Source organism: Malania oleifera, chromosome 5 (genome assembly GCF_029873635.1).
Source record: "Malania oleifera isolate guangnan ecotype guangnan chromosome 5, ASM2987363v1, whole genome shotgun sequence".
Classification (NCBI taxonomy): domain Eukaryota; kingdom Viridiplantae; phylum Streptophyta; class Magnoliopsida; order Santalales; family Ximeniaceae; genus Malania; species Malania oleifera.
Genome location: NC_080421.1, coordinates 85,925,230 through 85,949,455, shown reverse-complemented (window position 1 = coordinate 85,949,455; position 24,226 = coordinate 85,925,230). Strand labels below are relative to the sequence as shown.

The following is a 24,226-nucleotide window of genomic DNA, read 5'->3' as shown; positions in this document are numbered from 1 at the left end:
TGAGCACCACGATCGACCAAACCATCAAGATGGTTGACCGACCCTTTTGGGTTGAAATAATTTTAACTGTGGTAACACGGGGTTATTTGGGTTAAATTGGTTTAAAACTTTTTTAATTATGCCCATTAAGTCCCTAACGGTCATAAAATTGCCCTTGCCTATATATACAAGTTCATTTGCAAAAATTAGCAAAGATTTAGCAAGATCATTAAGGAAAAATTCTCTCAAAATTCCAAATCTTATTTTTGCTTATACTAGTCACATACACTCAAAAGCTTCAATTTCTTTGGTTATCCAAGTGTAGTGAGTGTGCTAAAAGTGCATGTGCTTTATTCTATATTGCTTAATACTCTCATTTGTGTGGTTTATTGATTGATTTTGATATTGAGAGTTAAGCTTAAGGTCTCCCACTGATTTTATCTAATAAATCTTGTGTGGGAAAACTTAGTGGCTTGTGGGTGCTTGCATTGATATTACAAGATACCTTAGCCCTTATTTTTGTGTGCAAAATATTTTCTTAAGCTTGCATTCAAACATCTCTTGTGCTTAGCATATTGTGAACATATTTTTTGAGTTTGTTTGAATCATCTTGCTAACATCTTTGAAACTCTAAACTGATTTTGAGAATCTTCATATTGTGTTTCAAAGTCTGCTTAGAAATACACTCTAGATCTTGATTTCTCATCTATACTAGATTAAGTGTTTAACACACATTATTAAGCACTAAGCATATCTACTATCATTTGTGCTTGCGTTATTTTTTGAGCTATATTGGGCTACATATTTGCATGTTTGAGAAGCATATTTCCATGTATGCAAATCTATATACATTTGTTGTGTTCTAGGCATGGGCCTGAAGAGGGAGACCAGTCCTGTGGAATAGTCTCGAATTGGCTTCGACCCGGTTAGGAAAGTAAGGTGCACCATCCTAGTAAGGTGCGGTTGTAAGTTAAGGTCAGTTCCGCTAATTGATCTGGTTGTAATCAGTGTCACTCCACCTATTAAGTGAGCTGTAGTGGAATCCTTGTGCTGGTGAGCCAAGGCGAGGACATAGGCACTTTGGCCGAACCTCAATAACATATTGTGTGTGCTGTTTAGTCTTCTACATTTTATATTACCACACATGTATGCTTATTTATGACTACATAGACAGACCCTAGGTTGTGTAATACTGCTGCTAGACTGGTTGACCTAGGGATAAAATTTAAATCTCCAATTCACCCCTTCTTGGGATTGCACCAAAGCTAACAAGTGGTATCAGAGCCTCGTCACTTAGACTTAAACGTTACTTAGTAAAAGATCACGATGACTTGTGTTAGTGCATCCTCTTCATGTGAGGGAAGGTTAGTTACGAACCCTCTAGTATTTTGTGGTGATAATTATGCTGTATGGAAATTTAGGATGCCTATTTTTATCAAAACTTTAAATTGGAGATTCTGGAAAGTCATTGCTTATGGGAATGTTGTGCCTATGAAAACCATTGATTGTGTTGACGTTCCCTAATTAGAAAATGAGCTGAATAATGGTGACATGTATTTAGTGCAAGTAAATTTTGATGCTATGAACACCTTGATGCATGCTTTAGATTCTGATATTCTCTGTAAGGTTATGAAGTGTAACAGTGCTAAAGAAATCTGGGATGAACTTGAGAGGAGATATGAAACATCCATGCAAAATAAAGTGATCACTCCTTGTGACTCAAGCTCTACGGATCTTGAAGGAGGTAACTCGTGCTTTGTTGCTTTGACTAATGATGAGGTAATCTCGACTCCTTCCATTTTATTAGATTAATCTGAAAATGATTCATGTGATGATTTGAATGATGCATCTGATACTGAATCATGTGATAGTTCTGATAGTGAAAGTATGCCTACTTATGAAGAACTGCAAATCGAATATGTTAGAATTCATAAGTGACTTGTTAAAGCTAATAAGAGATATACTATTTTGAATAAAAAGTATGAGGCATGTATGAAAGAATATGAGTCAAAAGTTCTTGTTGAAAGGGAAAATGATTTAAAAATCAAACAATTAGTAAACAAGAATGAAAAATTAGAAAAAGAGTTGAATGCAGTAAGATCTCAAACTTCAAGTGATAATAATAAAGATCTTCTAATTGTAGAACTTGAGTGTAAAAAAAACACAATGCCCAATGAATTCATAAAATTACAAAGTGTTTGCGAAGACTTAAAAGATTCAAAAATGCAAGATCTAGAAAAGAAAATAGAAGACCAAGAGAAGATCATCTATACGTTCACTAGAGGCAAGGACAACTTTAATAAGTTGTTAGGATCACAAAAGATGACCTTAGATAGAGAAGGTATAGGTTATAATGGGACTGAAAATAAGAAAAGAAAGAACCTATACATGGGGTACTTTGTAAGAGCATCAAAATACTATGCTAGTACCTCCTCCAACCCTTATACCCACACCTTTTGTGCATTGTGTAAAAAGAAGGGGCTCATAAAATTGATTGCCCGTTTAAAAGGAAAGGTGTAAAATGCAAACAAGTATGGAGAGTCAAAGTACCACCTAGTCCTAACCCATCAAGAATCAAAGACAGAAAAATGGTATGGGTTGTTAAGAAAACAAACCCCTTGAAATTTAAGGAAGAATTTACTAAAACAGGAATTACATAATCACATAATTCTTCCTTAGCATTTAGGATTAGGTATAGGGGGTAGTGTCGTCTAAAGGCTTAGGAAGTGGTTTGGGCTGAAACCGTAAAAACTTAGTATTTAAATTTCACATACTAAGGATCTTGAAAAATTAAGCCAATACAGAAATTCAAGCAAAATAACCAATTTGAATATATTCATTGGTTGAAATATGAAATTATTGGCCGATTGAATAAAAATCCATTTCCAAATGGACATGACATGTTTGCCTTGTATTTAAATTTCAAATTGCTTAAATCATACTTAAATATGAATATCTAAAGCTAAGCATACCTTTTGTCCATTGCACTAGCTTGTGGTTTAGGAAATCCATCTCACTATATATCACTTAATCCTAAACCCATCATTGAACTTAAAAGCCTAAATCAAAATCAAGTCATCACTCTAGGACATATTAACTAGCACGAATACTTTTTGAACAATGTCTGAATACTTTTCTAAACTTAAATAAAAATTTTAATCTTTAAGAATATTCATTCTGTACTTCTCACACAAAGCTCTCAAACTTTAAGTCAAACCCATTATAACTTTATATACTTGGAGATGAGTTGAATGGCTAATAAAATTGCCTAGGTCTTAATCTAGATGAATGTATAAAATTCAAGTAGACCTATGCACATGCGATTTAAATCGAAAGTCATTCCAACTTAAGGCCTCTTGCATATTGAAATTCATAAGAGAAGAGGCATTGTAGGCTTATGACTTTGAAAGAAATATTCATTGTGACCTTTTGGTCCTCTAAGCCTAATCATGTAAAGCCGAGTCTGAATCATTGAAAATCTTAAAACATTTGGCTAAAGAACTCCTGGCCTTCGCATCTTTGGTGGTTTTGGGGAAAAATCGTTCAAAGAATACTTCCTTAAAATGCTCCCACATAAGGATGGTTGGATTCGGTCCTTCCTCTAGGAGTAACTTTTTCGAGTTCCACCAGCGTTTGGCCTCACCATTCATTTTATAGGCAGCATATAGCACCTTCTATTCGTCCGTACAATGAAGGACTCGTAGTATTTCTTCCATTGCTTGCATCCAATCTTCTGCAGCAATTGGATAAACTTTTCCCTCAAAAGTCGGAGGGCGCATTCGATTGAACTGTTCAACCGTACAACCTTCATGGGTTGGTGGATCATTCCGATCCTTGGAGTTTTGTAGAAAATTCCTTCATGACTTGTGTCACATCACGCAATACTGTAGTAGCATTGATGTCTTGTCTATTGCAAGTACTTGTATTATTCTCGTTTCCTTCAACACTCACGTTGTTGTTCTTTGAGTCCATTTTGAGGGAAAGGACAAGAGTTATTTTAAAATCATAACCTTATCTTTAAAATTTAATCAAAGTTATAGGCAAAAAAAAACATCCTAATTTACCCGTTCTTACCCACATCATGGTTATGCCTATGCTCTAGTAAAATTATTTCTTAAATTCTACAGAACTTATAATCTATTGCTCTGATACCAAATGTAATACTCTAACCCCAAAGGGTCTGAGATATTTACTTTTTACTATTGATTTACAGTGGAAGTAAATAAACTCAATTATTATTAAACTAGAGCGCTAATTATCCATATTACAATCATTTATTTTCAAAAGTAGAAAAATTACACAAGCATAAATATCTGGCATCATACTAATATTTCTAATCAATCTTTATTTTTCTATCCCCACCCGCATGCTTTCTAAGCCTGATTTCCGACATGCCTTTCAGAGTTATCTGAAATAAATATATGATTGGAGTGAGACGACGTTTAGTAAGTAAATAAGATTATTATTAGTGTGTGACCAAAATGAACTTTTTAAAAATTTCGTAAAACAATATTCAATACTATAACTTCAAAACTACTTTTAAAATAAATATAAATTTAAAAATTTCTACATCAAACTTTTGTTGTCAATTACAATAGTAAAATTTTATAATCATATACTATAACTATTAAATTAAACTTTTAACTTTAAAATTTTAAAAATATTTAATGATAAACATATATATACTTTTCCTTATACGTTTTGTTTAGATCGTCATTCAAGCACAAGAATGATCCTTTTCATGTAAACTTACATTTTTCTTTCAAATTATCAATAATTTTGTACACGTAATTAAATATATTTAAATATATATTGTAAAAATCACCCTTAGGCCTGTTTGCCGTAAGTCATGTTTACCCCCATAACTGGGTTGTGCGGTCCGAAAACTGGACTTAGTTGGCTGTCCGACCAAACTAAATCAACGTACGTAAACATTAAATGAGATTTTCCTTATTAAGTCCTGGTCCGGAACTAGGTGTGCACTCAGGAGAAATCCACTAATATAAATAAACACTCTGTAAGCAGTGTGAGTGCACTCTGATCTGTTTAAACTTTAAGCTGCGGTACCGAGCATCTGTAACTTTGAACTTTCGTTGCCATAAGGGGTTTTAATATCATCTTATTATAATTTATGCGATTTAAAATAATATCGTGAAAATCTCATCTTTACTCATATTTTCATGAAAAATGTAACGTAAAAATAAACTCGTGCCATACAATTTTTGTGTTAAAAATATATATAATTTTTTTTAATAGAAAGAAATGTTAAAAATTTACCCGAGAAGATTAGAACATTTCTTAACCCAAAAATAGATGCAAGTATATTAAAGATAGAACTGGTATAATTAAATATGAGTAAAAATAAACTCATGAAAATTTTGTGGAACTAACTAACATAATTGAAATTTACTTATAAAATAAAATCGGGTATGAATTTTAAATAAAAAAAACGAACATAATCAAATTTACTTACAAATAAACCTGGGTATAAATTTTAATGAAAAAAACTAACATAATCAAATTTACTTACAAATAAACTTAGGTATAAATTTTAATAAAAAAAACTAACATAATCAAATTTACTTACAAATAAATTTGGGTATAAATTTTAATAAAAAAAATTAACATAATCAAATTTACTTACAAATAAATTCGGGTATGAATTTTAAATAAAAATAAACTAACATAATTAAATTTACTTACCTCTTTTTTTATCTTGTGCTACGAACACAGTAACTATCTTTAAGAAATATGATCGAAAAGAGTTGGTGAGTGAGAACTTACTCAAAAATTCTCTCTCCATCATAAATTTTTTCATTCACTAATCATTCTGTTCCTTTGAAAATTTTTGTAAAAAATGAAGGTTGAGAGCTTCCTATTTATAGGAAAATTTTGGGGAAGAAGTGAAATTTGTAAAAGTGTGAGGAGAGGGATGAAATTATAATTTTTTTAAAATTAAAGAATGGGCAAGGGATGGGCAAGGTATGAGTTGAGTATGGGATGAGGATGGAAGTCATGTGGGAGTGCTTGCCACCATTCCCATTAAATAAATTTTTAATTAATTACTTACCTAATTAATTAATTAATTAGTCAATTAATTATTTAATTATTATTTTTAATCATTATTATCATTGTTATTACTTTTAAACTATTTTTAATATTTATTTATTTTTAAAAAAGAATTAAATTTAAATTTTGAAAACTCAGGTGGGCCCCACACAACTTCGAGACCCAAATGGCTACGTAACTCCAATAATCCTTATATGATTTTATAAGCACTACACAGTTTTGAGACTCGTGTAAACTTCCACACGGCTTCGGGACTCATGTGGGTCCCACACAGTCTTGTGGGCCTCCCATATGATACCTATATTATTATTTTATCATATATTTTTACAAATTATGTTAGTTAAAATATTATTTTATGTACTTATTTAAGTATATAAACAGTGTCTACCCTATTTTATCTTATGAAATTCCATTTTGATCACGCCAACCTTTAGGGAGCGACTGAGCCGCAATGGTCTCTGAGCACTCGCTTAGACAAGGTCTTTCTTAGACATCAAACATGAAATCAAGGATCCTAACAGAGAAACACTTTCATTTTGATACTAACTAAATGACCATTATTATTATTATTATTATTATTATTATTATTATTATTATTATTATTATTATTATTATTATTTTTGGTTATTACACTTATGATATGATTTTAATTGCAATGATTTGAGGATATATCAGGTTTAACTATGTTTTTCATGTCATTTAAATTTTTTAATAACCAATTATATTGTTTATGTGCTTAATTGCAATATTTCATGTTTTGTCATTCATTGTGCATTGTTTGTTTATATTATCTTTTTGGATGCTGAAAGTAATAATTATTGATCATATTGGACTGTTTGAGTTGATTGTTATAGGTAATTACAAATTTTTACTTAAACAGGTCACTTAGGTACAAATTTATCTTGGGAAATGATCTATTTTCAAATTGCATGCTACGAAATTTTTCAGAAATCTTCCCAATCTATCTTTTGTATCTAAATGATTGTTGCCTTTATGCTATATTTCTTAACCCTTTTTGCTGTTGCCAAAATGGGGAGAAGAGGTGAAATTGGGTACATTAATAAATATTATTGAGCTTTAATTCTCCTTGAAAGTGGAATAGTGTTCCCAAGAGAGGGGGGGGGGGGAGGTAAATTGGGTTATTTAAAATTTTAAGTTCTTTTTAAATCCTTTACTTATTTGTTTAGTTCTTTATAACCAAACCTTAAGTAACTCAATTAATTAACAATCAAAAACCAAAACACACCACAATTTGCTTGAAAATTTAAACAATCAAACCAACCACACAATGATCAATGCTAATAACCAAAATAACCAAGAAGTTTTTTGAATTGTTTTCAGCTTTTTGGTAACAACCCTATAATATGAATGCAAGCCCTATTTTGATTTGGTTTGTATTGCATTCTCTTAATCAAGATTTCCGCAAATTAACCAACATACTCCTTTGTGGGTTTTCGCAAACGGTTAATTGAAACGTACTTTCTAAAATTAAGAGTTTTCTTTGAATTTCAATGTTTAAGCCTTGCAACCTGCACTTAGCATCCACAAATATAAATATAGTGCAGAAATTAAAGAGTAGGGTAGAGAAGAACACCAAGTTTTTACGAGGTTCGTCTTATCCCCAGCCTACAAGCTCGCCTTTGGCAAACACCAAAGGATTCCACTATATCAGTTCCTTTTCGGGCGGAACAACACTGTTACAACCACTCCTTCAATTAGGCTAGAGTGTGCCTCTCCAAACAATATCCTCTCATTCGGTCCAATGATTCAAGCACCTGAACCGTCAATCAATCTACAAGACAAAATAATATAGATGTCTGCTCCAAAAACAAAATAAAGAAGAGAAAGTTGATGAAAATAGAATGGCCAAGCTAGGGACACAACACACCACATTCCTGCAAGTATCAAACTTCTTCGGGTGTTCCAATGCATATGAATGGATTTACGCGTGGTTTATGAATTATCGATCTAAGATGGTCTTGGTAGGACGTGGCAATTAGGTGAGAAGGCGTTAGGGTGAAGGAACCAACACCTTGATATTAGGCTGGATTCCATTCTCCTAAGACTAGTTCACTCCATTTTCTTCGTCGATTTTTTGATGTATGTGAGATGTTTGATCATGCAAGTTTTTCCTCACATATGGGAGTGGCCCCATTTTCATAAGTGTTTTTTAGAGTATACCGACAAGGCTGAGTCAAGACAATCGTTCTGTAGGTGTATGAGGATTATCCAAGTGAAATGATTCATTCACCTTACATGTGCCTTGTGATCATGCTTGTTTATACTAATATTTATATGATGATATTAACTCTGAATATGAATTGCTGATTGATTCTCTGAGGGTTATGATATCTTAATGGTTATATCTTGTTGAAGCATGTATGGGTGATTTCCTTTCAAGTTGTCTTTATAATGGAGTTATTTGTAGAGAGACATGTTTGTAATGATGTTATATGTCTGTATGTGAAGTAATATGGTTGTGTTACTTGTTTGAGCTTAATTGATGTTCACCAGGATAGGTGTTTATGGGTATCGCCCTAGAAACCCTCACAAGACTATAACTCGTTCACTAGGGCCACCTAGGGGTTTAAAGTCTTATTGCATACGATAAATGCAATTGTATTTCCCACGAAAGAGGAGGTAGTTAGGCATTTGTTTCTTTTTGGTAGGATTTGTTAGTTTTCTTTGCTCGAGGGCTAGCAAACTGTAAGTTGGGGGTTGTGATGTGTTCCTAAAACATGCTTATTTAGGCCTCCATTTACCTATTGGATGTCTTTATTTACTCCATAATTATCACTTCTTATCATTGTTCAGAGTTAAACGTGGTATGTTTGATGTTTCAGGAAATTAGAGCTTAAATCAAGAAGTTAAGCAGTGTAAAGAGTCAATGCAACAACTTGGAAGCACAAGACTCGACCAAGTGCTTGACTAGGTCTCCAAGGCCTTGATTCAACTACAACAGCATGACCTTGATCAACCATGTGGTGTGACTAAGCAGTCATAAGGGGCGACCAAGTCTAGCTAGAAGACTCCAGAGTGCTAGCCAATTGAAGATTTTCCAGAATGCCTCGACCAGGGTGCGACCAGGAGACCTTGGACGTGTAACCTGGTCGACGATGCCATCAACTGAACACAAAACTAATTGAAGATATTCTAGAATGTTTCGACCAAGGTGTAACGAAGAGATCTTGGCAGTGCGACCAGGTTGACTTCAATCGAGTTCAGAAATTTGCTGTGCGAGATTTTTGGCGATTGTTTCCTGATTTGAATTTCTGTGCGTGTAAACCCTAGGGGGTATAAAATCAAACTTCAAATAGATGATTAGGGGTTCCCTTTTTGTTCCTGGAGGTTCTGTTTGGTTTCCTCTTGTTCCTTTGGGTTCCATTTAGAATATTTTTAGCCATGGGATTTACATTGCTTTGTTTAATTTCGAATTACAATTTCATTTGTATTTTCATTCTTGCTTTGTTTCAATTCTGAATTTCAATAAAAGTTATGCTTTCAATTGCGTTTTTCATTACCTTGTCTTTGTGTTTGATTTCATGCACAATGAGTAGCTAATCCATTCGATTCTCTGGTTGTGAAGAAACCCTAGGCTAGAACAGCATAGTTAGGATTCAATCAATTGTGCATAATAGGGTACGGTTGTTAGAAAGGAATTCGTGTTCGCTAGATAGAGTATGCCCCGTTCTCCCAATCGTGCTCTAGACGATTGGTGCGAACCCGGCTACGCTATGCTACTCGAGCGGATTACCTGACTGTTGAAACCCTAGTATGGATAATCGACCGAACCTAGTTATTGCGAACTAACAGCTTAATGTGGATTCATAACCGGGGAATTGCTTTTCCATAAGTAGTTCAATTCAATTTTTATTGCTTTCGTAGTTTACATAGAAAACCCAAATTCAATCTTTTCTTATTGTCCAGTGTAGTAAATTAGATTAATTCGATAAACCGCTGCACTGAGTCCCCGAGATCGACACCCGACTTACTCATTGTTCTACTGAACTTGGGAATAGTTAGGTTTATAAATTTTATCTTTGGTAGTTAAGGACCCAAACGTTGACTAACCTACCATTTATTTCTATATATATTAGACCACCTACCTTACAATTGCATTTATTGTATTTTAAATTAAATATTTTTCGTAAAAAGCTCCTCTAAAGAGAGTATTGGGCTTGGTTTTGGTCTTGCCAACTTGGGCCAGCATAAAAGTACAAGAGTTTGGCCGTATTGGGCTTCAGTTTGGTCTTGATCCTTAAGCTAGCAGTGAAGTATATCACTATGTCTATATGTCTATAACTTCAAATATTTTTCATTTAACAACCCTATAATAGGGCTCATTGCCAAGCTTATTACTAAACTACTCATAAGCCAAAATAAACTGAGCTCATTTGTATTCAAGCTCGACTCTTTTACAAACCGAGCCTAGGAATTGAGCTTGAGAATCACTCATTTAAATAATGAACAAACCTGAATAAGTTCTTATCGTGTCGAGCTTCCGAGTTAATTATGAACAGATTGATTCATTTGCAACGCTACCCAGCAGGATCAGGAAAACTTGAGAAGACAATGTTGTTCTACACATTGTTGGCCAAGATCCATGGGGGAGTCGTAGAATGGAGAAGTACTTGTAGCATAGCCCCCGCTTGGGGGCATATAAAAAAAATAATTTATATTACTTATCACTTAAAATAAGAGGTACTATCCGATTTAAATACGCTAGATGAGCACAAGGGTTCCTCTAAAAAAAACAAAGAAATTAGGAATTCTTATTTATAAATCACCTTTCAAAGTCATCTATAATAATTGATTGATGTCTTTAATTTAGCTAACTCCCTCCGCTAAATTTTCTTCTTGACACCAGTGTGCATCCTCAGTCTGATCTCCCAATGATTGGGGATAACTAACTTCAACTTGATCTCACTAATATCTAGTAGATCTTGAGCACATTCATCTCCTGCAAAATTCCCTAATGACATCTGTTTAATTCATGTGTTTGGAAGCAATCCCCTTTAGAAAGATGCTTCTCTCTTTTAGCCTACTGTATTAGAGTACTAATAATCTAAAACAACCACATCCTTACCTCTCTCTTGGCCTACAACTCTCCTCTCATCTTCATAAAAAATTAGGACTCCTATAGTAGTCTTTGATACATGTAAAGCCTCATAATAACTCTATAATCCATCTAAAATAAGGCTTTCATTGCTAAAAAACGCTATAACCATCCTACGTGTCACGAGCTAAGCTTGTTTAGGGCATTATGCTTGCCTGTGACCACTTATCTCGTGTGCTTGGGATGGGTTTTTATCATGTAAATACTAGTGTAGGGTTATTTTCTGCTAGTAGAGTCTTTGTATGTCAAATAAGGCAATATGACTCCTCGGTCACTTTGATGTTTCCTAGTGCCAGGATGATAATTACATAAAAACCTCTTTAGGGGAGGGTGAGTGTTCATCAGTCATTGTAAAACTTATTAGCTATTGTCAACGTGTTTAGCCTACTTGCCTCCCTCGCTAAGCACAGAATGTCAACGGAGGTGTTGTTAATGAATTACGTTTGCTTCAATGTTTACTGCTTGCTTGCCATGACTTTCATGAATGCTTACTGTTTCCGCTGCCATTTGATTGAATGCTAATGAAAGTGTTTCGTGGATGAATGTTGGTAAACGATAGGCTGGCTAGTTAAACAAGAGTGCTTCATCTAGCGCCGCACGACCCTTCACAAGGGTGTGAAAATAGTCGAACTGTGACACTACGCAATGTATTCATCTCCCCAAGTCATGGCCCTCCATTCCTCAATAAATCCATCAAGCCATCAACTCATTGAATATATAGAGTAGCATACTATATAATATAACAACAATAACAAAATGAATAAAGTAATAGTGAAACCTTATTCAGAACTTGAGTTACTGTTGCCAACAGGGGCACGGGATCCGACAACAATTTTTGCTTAATGTGTGGTACAATAGACTTGTAGATTTGACAATAACTCAACAATGCCATTAGTAATGCCCTTACGGTAAACACTCGACTTCTAAGTCCTTGCTATAATTCAGAAGTTCGGGACAAAGAAGAGTCATCTAAAGACCTTATCCAACTCAAACCCTGTGGTTTTGTTGCAAATCGGTCAAGCTCCTTACAAAAAAACCCTAATGTAGCATCCCTGCAACATTCATCAATTCTATAGTGGCAGAAAATAATCTAGAAATCTAACTAAATAAAGTAAGAATCAAAGATTTGCTCCAAGAACGGACAAATTGGTAAATAAATGTTTGCCCTCGTGTCTTTCAAATTCATAGTCAAACTTAATTTCTCGCTAAACTTGAACACCCCCTGGTGTGAAAGAGAGAGAGAGCAACAGCGGGTGAAACAAAAAAAGAAAGAAAATAAAAATGTTTGCACATGAGGAAACATTTCCTTCCCAAAGCTAACCGAATATAGGATAAATTTCACCGAGTAAAGTAACAAATGACAGCAAAAAAAAAATTTAATGCAAGAAACACGAATTTCTTCGTAATCAGGAGTTGAAGAGAGAGAAGAGAAGAGAATAGATGGACCTTTCGCTCAGTTAGACAAAGGAGAGATTGGAAGCGAACTTGAAGGGGCATTCACTGGAACACCGATAGATTTTTGGCGGTCTCTCTTTTCGATGATAAGATCGTCCATGTATCCTCAAGTGAAATTTGTATTCACCTGAAAGCACATCATCATAAATTATTTGAAGTGTATAAGCATGAAAATATTTGTTTAGAAGATTGCAAATGAGTTGAGCTACTAATGAGCTACTTAGTGCTCAGGTCAATAATTGCTTGTTTGAACTAGTTTATTAATTAAAGGAGTCATGCTTGAGCTTAAATTTCGAGTTTGTTAACTAAACGAGTTGAGTTCGAGCTGAGTTATACTCGACTTGTTAGACTCGCGATTTGGTTTGTTTAGCAGCTCATTGAGCCAACTTACGAATTCACTCAATGTATCCCATTGGATCAGCTCGTTTACTAGTTTGGTAGTAAATTATGAACTAGCTTAATATTAGATTCGTAAACTAATTCTATATTAACCTTATTGAATATTTGATTTTAACTTTAAAATATATTTTCTCTAATTATTTTTATTAATTGTCTATTAATTTAATTGATTTAGTTGTTTGGTTCGTTTATTAGTCTAAAAGAAACTTTAGTTGAGTCGAGCTTGATCTTGAGTTTCAGCTTTGAAGCTACACTTGAGTTTGACTCATTTATTAATATGAAACGAGTTTTAGTTGAGTTGAACTCGAATTATATATATGTTAAATGATTTGACCTTGCATAAAAAGATTTAAACTCAAGTCAGGCTCGTTCGTAGCCCTATTTGGAAGGTGATGCGGCAACTAATGAGTAATTTGAGAGAGGAGATTGTTGATCAAAATTTTCTTCAATGTAGTCATGTGTAATCTCTATTCAACTTTAATATAGTTCATACAAACGTTGTAGTGAAATGAACTTTCAAGAGTTGGGCAATGCATGCATGATTTCAAAAACTATACTTTGTACTAGACATGCTTATGAATGTATAAGAAAAAGAAATATAATGAAAGAGAAAATACAATAACTTCTTTTAAAAAAGTGAATACTAATTTTATACAAATAGACAACCAAACACAACTTATTTTATAAGTACTTATTGTTTATATTTATTTTTAGTACAATACTTACGACTTTCAACAACACTTATTAAATTTAGCTCTTTATCAAAAATATACTTTTGCATGTTCCAAACACACTTTTATATAACTTATTCCCAAATAATTTAAAGGGCAAGTACTTATAATTATTATATAAGAGATCAAAACTAAGTGCGAATTATTTCATTGTATGAACTAGTTATAATAATGTATTATTAATTTGATTGAAAATATGTGAATTATCATGAAAATTTTTAATATATATATATATATATATATATATTAAATTTTTTGTTTTATTTAAAAATGAACTATGTAAGACATATATTTTGAGCATTATAGAAAAAAAAAATCTCATATGAAACAATATAGTTATGTTGTGGATGAAAATATATTAATTTTTTAAAAATAAAACAAATATTTTTTTAAAAAATATGAAGATTAATCAAAATTAGATAAAATTATATCTTGAGCATTTATTTTAGATGCCAAAAAAGCTTTCATTTACTTCTTATATCATTTGAATAGAATTTGTTTCTAATGGCAACATTAAATAATTTTCACAATTTAAATATTTTAATTTATTGTTAATTTTATAATTTGAACAAATATCTAACTGCTATAGCCTATATTTAGACTCATGAATTGGTTTATTACTATTTTATAAATTTAATTGATATTAGAATTAAATTAACAATTATACAATGATAAAAACAATTATTGGATTTATGACACATGATTTTCTTAATTATTATTAGCTCCCAAATATACTATGCCTGAGAGCATATAAATTTCTTGGATAAAGTTTTATTTTTTGGTCAACTTGAGATTCATGTTGGGCATGAGCTATATGATGAAAAGTAACAAATTTCTCATTCTATATTCCTATTCTTCCTTTGAACTATAGCTTACAAAGGCGCATTCTAATGCTATTTGAGTGAGTGAAAGAAGTATTTTTAATCAAATATAAACTCAAACCAATGTTTTTAATATGGATCATTGACACGATTTGGAGTGAAAATGAAAACATTGCAATTCAAGCGTTCAGTCAAAAACTTCATCTTCACTTGACAAGTTGATGTCATTTTGCTTATTATACGAAAACAACGATAATAAAAATAACAAGAAGGCTTAAGTTCCACTGCATGGAGCCGACTATATGAATCCCTTTTTGCAATTCACGTGATCTAGGATATCTTCAATTAAGTAAAGAGTTTTAAATTCTTCCTCACTATCTCATTGCAAGTTATTTAGGTCTACTATTTCCTCTTCTAATATCATTTACAATGACTTAGCTCACTCTTGATTGGTGTACTAATTAGCCTACATTTCAAATGCTCAAACAATCTAAATCTCCCTTTCCTTATCTTCTATGTAACCATGCCAAACTTATTTCAAATATGATTATTCTTTAATTTTATCCTTTAATTTCTATATTGATGTCATGTATTTATTAATTTTACCACTATATATATAACATGCATTAATTTCAATCAAGAAAATATGAGATACATGGAGGGATGTAAATGACACAAGGGCATGCATGCTTTTGCTTTTGTTTCCATTTTATTTTTTATTTTTTTGACATTGCAAAACCAAGCAAAAGAATGTACTATTCACTTGCAGCCCAATAAATAGTTGCTTTTGATTGGCAATGGTAAGATTTTTTAAAAGTGAGTTTTCTTTTCCTAGCACACATAGATGGGTGGCTTAGGGCTTCATTCCAAGGAACATTTGGAATGAGTTATTAAAATTGACATTTGATTCATGATTCAATTATTTTAAAATTTTCAATGCAAAAAAAAAAAATATAATAATAATTCCATTACTTTAAAATCGCATAAACCACTTTTCCCAAGTCATCTCAATTACTCCCCAATTTCTATCCACAGTTAGTCATCTCCCCAAAGGAAAACTCCCTACCCCAACATTTTGATACAGCAGTATTACCAATATCAAATATTTGATATGCTATTTGCCATCCTCAATATATGCAAGTAATTTTCTACCATAATTGACACAAATAAATAAAAATAAATAACAACTACCCTGAAGAAACTGAAAAATTGATTCAAAGTGTTCTCAAAGTTTGAACCCTTTTCAGGAAGAGTCACATATTTGGACCAACAAACTTCATAAAATGCCCATTGAGGTGTGAAAATGTAGACCAATGGGTCATGGCTAAGGATAAAATACCAAAAACTAAAAAACAACCACAATAATCACAATGAGCAGCAGCACGGTGACCACCACCAATGAAAACGATTGAAGAGAAGGCCTATGGCACCATGAATCTAGTCAAACTTAGGCAATTTAAGATAAAGATGCACAATTCACAAATGTCTCAAGTCAACGCATGGATCGAAATTCCCAAAATTCCAATACTAGAACAATTCATACATACTGAAACAAGAGGTTAAAAGCTCACAATCTATCACTCAGAAAAATAAAAATGTGTACAGATTGACGCTTTCAATATCATTATATTTTTGTGAGTCTGGGGATCAGGGACTCTCTGAATCCCCCAATTCTGGACCTAAAACACTACACTGGAGTAGCGTAGTATAAACAAATTTGACAATCTCTGCTATTTCTCAACTAATTTCGCAACTAACACTTGCCACAGCCATACAATCAGACAATGGTCTGTGGGAGATAATCAGTTATGTGATGAAAAAGATCATTAATATTAGCAATTTTTACCTTCCATGACTTGAAGAAATTGAGTTCTGCTCCTGGGTCTTTGATAACTTTGCTTGCATAAGTTTCTCCAATATAGGGGCCTCCAGAGGAATTGGGTCAAGACAACGTTCGGCAGCAGCAACAATCACCTGCTCAACCAAAAAAAAAAAAAAACTTACCTTGTCATAAAAGCCATGCAAACACAGTTCCAAGGCCGACAACCAACACCCCCCATAGGAACCATCTCACTATCTAGGCTTGCAAGCAATCAGTCAGAGATTGAAGAAATAATGAATAAAATGGCTTATCACAAATAATATAGAACTCTTAACTAAAAAGCCCAGAAATTCAGACAATCCAAGTAATCTTTGCTCCTATTACCTCATCAAGCAGGAAGTCAACAGCAGCTTCATCTTCGACAGTTTCCTTTAAAGCAGTCCTCAGGAAGTGAACATCCAACTGAATCTGCTGGAATCCACTCCTGTTAAATGTCTGAAGTCGGACAAATTCTTGTAAGCTCTTGAGGCAAAGTTTAACTACAGTAGTTGTAACTGATTCCTGTGTTTAACAAGAAAACTCAGTCCACTTTTCACAGCAATACCAAATCACCAACACCTAAAATAGTTATTTTTCCACCACTATACAAATAACCATTACCTGTGTGGCTTCAATTTTTGTAAAAATTTCCATTTTTTGTTTAAACAATTTTGCTAAATGGGTTTCCAGAAGCTGGCTTCTGGCCCTTTGGCTATTTAACCGGGCACTTTTATCATCGCGCAATGGGTTGCTGCGTGAAGAGGTTGTGCTTCCATTGCTATCAGACCGACGATGTTTACGGTGTATTCCTTGAGGTAAAATCTGCTTAACTTCAGTTCCAATGATCTCCAACTAGAAAAATTACAAAGATGAAAAATAAAATCAGTCTCTTCTTATCTATATGCAAGCAAGCATAACAGGACTTATTGACATCCAAATATTATTCTTGCAATACGAAAAAATAAAGCCTCAGATAAATGGAAAAAATGTATTTACCTCTTGGAAAAATAAATCAACAAACATATGAACTTCTCTTGGCTCTTTGTGCTGTTAAAATATTCAGCAGAACAATCAGAAAAGCAAGATAAAAACTTTTTTATGCTAGGTATTTCCTTTCATGTATAATGCAACACCATCATACTCTGCACTGACCTTGACCCAATTTGGTGCCGTAAACCTCTTTCTTAGAAGAATTGATATTTTTTGAGTTTTCATCTTTATATACTGGAAAATAGACAAAAATTAAAATCAAGCTTGCAGAAAACAATGAGAAAAAAGACAATACTGCACCAGAATTAAGTCACAGAAGTCAAATAAAGACATAAGATCATTCACAGTGATAACCAACTTGCTAGTCCCTAGAGCAGAGCTCATCCATGTTTCGCACTATGAATGCGATAAACTTACAAATGTCAGACTTCAATAATTAACATAATCTATTCAATGGGAACATTAATCTTTTCAACACTAGGAAACTTTTCTAGCCATATGCAATCATGGCCTATTTAACAATTTATCATAATTTCCATCATTGCCAGTCCACCACAACCATTTGGGGGAGACAAGAATTGAACACATAACCACATACATCAGAAACATAAAACTTAAATTGTTAAAAATAAAATGAAAGAATATTATAAAATCCAGGACATGGCCTTTTTGGAAGTGCTCAGCTACAAAGCCAAAAGGCATTGACTAGTATGACAACTAATACTAAAAACTAATAAATCTAGAACCATAAATAGCATATAGCGGAAACCATAAGACTGAGAAACATCTGTTATGACTTATAATCTGCCTATGGTCTAGTAGAGAGAATAATAAAAAGCAAATTCAGTTGTTTGTATGGATGCACATGGTTGAGGATGGGTCTGACATAGAGGGACCAAGAGAAAATAGTCTCGTAGCAACAGATGGTTTTGGCCTTGAACTAATACCATGTAAGTTGCTTAGCCACCCTAACCCATATTTCCAATTTGAAAACCATATCAATTGAGAGTTAAGAGAAGCCTTTGACCATACTAGGTGCAGAAATTTTTCACCGGCTGACCGAAATATTCGACAGATTTCCCCAGGAACAAAGGCAGGCCCATATTCATAGCCTCGAACACCACCCCCAGAAAAAGAAGCGGCCACTTCCTGAGAAATAGAAGATAAAAGCTCAAGGCCCCTGACAACATGGAGAGAACTGTAATTATGCAGACAAAAAAACAATGTAAATAATTATCTAATTGCTCCTTGCCTCTGTAATTCTTGGAATGGCGCTTTGTTCAATGAAAACAGAAAGTTGAGCCAAAACAAGAACAATCCCTGCAGCAACTTTGTCTCCTTGTGTTAGGTCTGTCGGGAGATGATCTTGATTGTTTGAATTATTTTTCCCCGATAGCAAGAGGAAATGATCATAAAGGGATCTGAAGAAGTCTTGAAATCCTTCTTGAACCCAATCAATAATTAAGTCCCTCATTTTCACAAGTAGCTCTAAATTGTCATCAAGAAGCTGTCGAAAGTCCTGGGATGAACAAACAGAATAAAAGATGATATAGGAAAAGCAAGAAGCAAACATGTAACTTAACTAAAAAATTTAAAATGTCAGTTGTCGTCAACACTGATGAATGCCAAAAATGATAATCATGCCTCTAGCAGAAGAAAACAATAAAATATTTGCTGAAAAATAAAAGAATATATAACACAGCAGCCAAGTTAGGGATAATTCTAGTTTAGAACTTGAGGAAAAGTATGGATAATTTAATGTTTCAAACTGTAAGGATAATCACTATCATATCAAATATAGCTCCAGTAAATTGAAGTAAGAAGAGAGGATATGTGAAAATCAAGGGTCAAGTATAACAAAAAGAGATCATTTTTGCTATCACAAATTGATAAACACAATCTGATAATTTATAAGGAACCATAGAGTAGTGAAAATATTCTCTGAAACTAAAGTAGCATGGATGGGGCAGAGAGCTACTTTTGGAGTGATCAAACACCAGTTAAGTTAGGGATTGCTTTGTAAGACAACTATATTTTACAGTTCAGAGTGCTAAGAAGTTGAGAAAAAAGAGGTTTAAAATTTTATTGAAATGGGGGAGGCATACTAATAAGAAGTTGAGTAATAGTTGCAAATACATGCTTCAAATACTGATTTATTGAGGACATCTGTAATTAAAGGGGAGCAGTACCCGTGGATTGAGTGGGTCTAGCAAAACTACTACCTAAGAAAGCATCAATGTGTATGAGGAAAGTCATGTTCTAATGTCTTCCTGTAGATAAGAGAGTGCGGAAACTGAGAGTTGATATGGTCTCATGTTGCAACTGTTGCATGGATAAAAAAGAGGAATCTCTCAATCATGTTCTGAGTACGGGATCCATCGCAAGTATGGTTTGGAAGAGAGCAGCGTCTGTATTGGGAATTCTAAATTTTGATGATGAACCTTGGAGGGTAAAAATTAGTAGATGGTTCAAATGTGCCAAAAAAATCAACTCAAAAAGGTACGATCATCGGTTTTTTACCTACTATAATTTCTTGGAGACTATGGCTCAGATGTTGTAAAACCCGCATGAAAGATAAGTATGAGTCAAAGACTGCAGTTTGGTTATCGGTGAGGTTTTGGCTCGTAAAAATTGCGGAAGGCGTGAAGGGTTCTCTGCCTTCTATTGATAAGAATTTATTGGAAGAGTTCCAAGTGAAAACGATAACACAGAAGGTTAGAACTCCTCGAAAAGTAGTCTGGGAAAAGCCTCCTGTAGGTTGGTTGAAGCTAAATATAGATGGCTCTTGTAGAGGAACTCCGGGCTCTTGTGGTGGTGGTGGTATCATCCGCGACTCATCAGGTAATATTAAAGCCACTTTCTTTGAAAAATTTGAGTAAGGTACTAATAATGGAACGAAGTTGTAGGCTCTTACTAGTGGTGCTCGGCTCTGTAAAGAGTCGGGATATCAAATTGTATTGAAAGCGTCTCAGAATTGGTGGTGGGATGGATCACATCTGAAATTTGCTCTTCCTGGTACTTATGGGACTTTTGGGAATTGTTAGAGGAGGAGCTACTGGGCCTTCAGTTCTCTACAAAGCACCAATTTAGAGAAGGTAATTAGGTAGCGGATTACTTGGCTCGTTAAGGTGAGGGAGGCAATACGAGGAAACATTTTGTAGGTGATGTGATGCCGAGTAAAATGAGAGGCCTAATTCGTATGGATAAGATGAGTATTCCAAGCCTTCGTCTTTAATTGTCATCATTTGGTTCTCCTATGTTTTCCTCGGGTTTTTGTTTTGCAGATAATTGACATCAGTTTGCAGGTTTTTTGTTTTTGTTTGTGTTTGTTTGTTTTGATTACATATGGGCATGTTTAGTTTGGTTAGTTGGTTAATGGTACGGATTTTGATAGGCTTGTTTTGGTTTTGCTACCTGGGCTAGTTTTGATAGTTTATTTGTAATCCCTTGTGGCATGTTTGTAACCTAGGTATTCCTCTGCCGTAAGTGAAGGCTATCAATAAATTTGGGGTTTTTACAAATAAATAAATAAATAAAATAAAAAATAGAAGAAAAGATGAGGAACGCCCTGTTTGAACAACTACAAGACATGGAAGACCAAGGCCATGAATAAATTTAACAGTGTTAGCCCAACTCTGATGGCATATTGTCTGCCGCCCCTTAAAAGGTGCCTCACAAGGTTAAAACCTACCCCATAATTAAATGAGTCTCCCTAGTACACAGTGGGATTGTGATAGGCTCCTTGTTTGATCTCTGACACCCTTGTAAGATTGGCTTATGCATCTTTGCAAGACCCACCCACATGGCAGTAGCCCTAGGGTGGCTCTGAGACCAAATATATTGGTATTGGGTCAACACTAGGACAAATTGTCTGCTTTGGCCCATTGAGCCTCACAGTTTTGCCCCATAAAAGGTCCTCACAAGGTTGAAACCTACTCCATCCTTGTATGGCCAACATCTCCCTAGTACATGCCTAATGTTTGATTGTGACATAAAGGCATGACATCTTATGATTCAATATAGCCCTTATATGACAAAAATGAATAAAAATAATTAAAAAAAAAAAAAAGATTTTTACCCTACCCAATTTGATTTTAGGGCTATCTTGAGTTGAATTAAGTTAGATCAACACAACAATGATAAGTGATATAATTCCAACAGAGGCTCAGTATCCAATATTTTACCAATAACACATCCATGCTGCCTTGAATAACAGCTTTTTTACTAGCTTCCAAGGCAACTTGCAACTCCTCTTTTATGCTATCCTTCTGTCTAGTTTGGACTTTATTAATTGAACCTGCAAAGTTCATGAAATTTAAGTCAGAACTTTAAACCTGTCCAAGGATATAATGCATTGCATGGATACATGCTTTTATCATTACGATTTTATGTGCAATGAAAGCTGACTGTTAAAATTTAAGATTATAAATACAATCTAAAAAATGTCTCAAACTCTCACAAACCGTATAACATAATTTAATCAAAAAATACTAACTAGCGCTTACTACAACTCCTGCCATCTCTCCTAATGCATGCAAGCATTGACAAAAATATTTGAAACTTTTCTCTCTTTATGAAACTACATAATAAGAACCTGAGATGTGAAGCAGAAGATGAGAGAACGTGCTAGCTACATATTGTTTGACAGCAACACGGGCAACCTGAAACATGATTAGTTAATATACAGAACGTCATTTCAGAATAAACTTATTACAGACTCTAATTCAATCAAACTGAGAGGAGGGATGGAGGGAGATAGTTGCATCAGTTATGAATTCAGTAGTACTGAAGTCCACCTCTAAAGTAAAATCAAGGAGCGCAGCCTCAGGTAATACTTCATCAATGTGAATCAAATCTGTCCAAATATTTCCTGCACAAATACATGGCATTTGATCAAGACCCTGGGATATTATTTTGGACAAGTGCAAATATGGTACAACACAATAAAATCCAAGATTCCAAACATCCTAAAGCAAAGCTAGAACAAAAAATTAATTTGAAGATGAAACACGTTGTGACAAGAGAATATTGGATATGTTTTATAATATTAAAATCCATATGAGACCAAGCTGGACAGTCAGATTAGATGCAATTCAACCGGGAAATGGATAAGTTTAATTATAAAAACTTATGGAGAAAATATTATTGTCAATTTTCTTTTATATTTATGAAGGATATTGTTAAAGCTTGATATACATTGTTAGCCCACAATCAAACAACTTAAGCTTTTAGGTAAAGTGGTAATCTAACATAGTATCAGAGACAGTTACTAGGAGGTCTTGGGTTGTATCTTGTTGCCCAAGTTTATTGTGTGGTGGTTAAAAATTATTGTGTTCCCTGTAATGGGTGTTTGTCATTTGTTTATCTCTCCACGTGCTATTGGGCTGCTGTGGGGGAGTGTTAAAGCTTGATATACATTGTTGGCCCACAACCTAACAGCTTAAGCTTTTAGATAAAGTGGTAATCTAGCAGAGATGGCAGTATTCGGTAGTTGTTTTAGTCACTGCATGCCTGCATGTGTGTGTGCTGGTTTGACCACCGGGTTCACCCTTTCGTTCTACCAGTCCAACCAACCTTTTGGCTTTCCCAGATTGGTCAATAGTCAAGGTTTTAAAATCATGGATGAGAACAACATGGATAAATCTATTGAGACTAACATGGACGAGTTTAATCGACTTCACAGGGCTTTTCTCAGGTCAGAAGCTGGAGAATGTCCAGAAGAAAAATACTTCAGCATCAAAATCCTATTATATGCATTGCATCATTGCAAGAGGAAAGGTGTGGGCCCAAATGCTTCTCCATACAAGGATAAACTATTGTTACACCGTGTGAATCGGAAAATATTTTCATGATTCTGACCAAGCGAGTCCTCAGTTGGTCATTATCATGGTTGCTTTGACTATAAACACAAGGCATAAAATTCTAGCAGCTCATGATTGTGGCCAAGCAAGGCCTCAGTTCAAATGTGAAAGAATCACAAAACTTGGTGAGTGGAAAATCTAATTTCCATTACCCATGCCTAGCAAGGATTTCTAAACATGTTAGAACATTTTTCTAATGCAAATTTCAATGTGTAACATCTAGTAATGATTTTCTCCAAGGTAATATGGTGAACTCCTTAGCAAAAGGTAATGCTCCCATCCCCAAGCTGGAAGGCTTCATTCCGGTGGTTCTCTCTTTGCAGCCATCTCCCAGGCATCATTGACCCCAAATGCTACCAGAGATATAGCAACAATCATTCAAAACCATCTAGGCTTTCAAGTGGCCACCTCGGCAATGTAGCAATACATGGCACAACATGTATCCAGATCATCACCTAAATTTTGAAAAAAAAACTCAAAATGTTTATTTGCACAACAAAAACATTAAAAAAAAAGAGAGAGAGAAAACCATGTGGCCATAATATGCCAATGTAAATCATTTAGGGTGGGTTTGGTTAGGGATAAGGGGAGAGAAGAGAAGAGAAGAGAAGAGAAACAGTTTCTCACCATTTATTCTATTTAGTTCACATAAATAGAGGAGAAAAGAAATGTGGAGAGAAAACGGGAGAAACAGAGACCCACTTTTTCCCCTTTCTAAATTGGAGAGATATGGAGAGAAAAGAAGAGAACCAAACTCATAACATTATAAAAAATAAAAAAAATTACGCCCCTAACAAAATAAAAAATTCCCAAAATTACAAATTTTATCTAAGCTATTTAATTTTTTATATGGTTTGATTATTTCTAAAAAAATATGGTCAACGAATATATTGTGATCATGGAATTTAATGTACATATATAGGTTTCTCCTATATTTAATAGAA

The 24,226-nt window shown here is 34.0% G+C and overlaps 1 protein-coding gene across 1 annotated transcript in view; it reads right to left on the bottom strand.

The window, feature by feature from the left end:
- Nucleotides 1-16,070: 16,070 nt before the first annotated feature.
- Nucleotides 16,071-24,226, bottom strand: part of LOC131156697 (vacuolar protein sorting-associated protein 51 homolog) — a 52,664-nt gene continuing 44,508 nt past the window's right edge. Inside the window, exons 11-20 of the mRNA XM_058110565.1 lie at nucleotides 22,218-22,291; nucleotides 22,016-22,082; nucleotides 21,606-21,718; nucleotides 18,674-18,940; nucleotides 18,454-18,570; nucleotides 17,584-17,655; nucleotides 17,428-17,478; nucleotides 17,053-17,283; nucleotides 16,777-16,953; nucleotides 16,071-16,544 (exon numbers count right to left, since the gene is read on the bottom strand). Of these exons, the coding sequence (XP_057966548.1) occupies nucleotides 16,413-16,544; nucleotides 16,777-16,953; nucleotides 17,053-17,283; nucleotides 17,428-17,478; nucleotides 17,584-17,655; nucleotides 18,454-18,570; nucleotides 18,674-18,940; nucleotides 21,606-21,718; nucleotides 22,016-22,082; nucleotides 22,218-22,291 (1,301 nt within the window). The 3' untranslated portion in view covers nucleotides 16,071-16,412. The remainder of the gene's footprint in view (nucleotides 16,545-16,776; nucleotides 16,954-17,052; nucleotides 17,284-17,427; nucleotides 17,479-17,583; nucleotides 17,656-18,453; nucleotides 18,571-18,673; nucleotides 18,941-21,605; nucleotides 21,719-22,015; nucleotides 22,083-22,217; nucleotides 22,292-24,226) is intronic.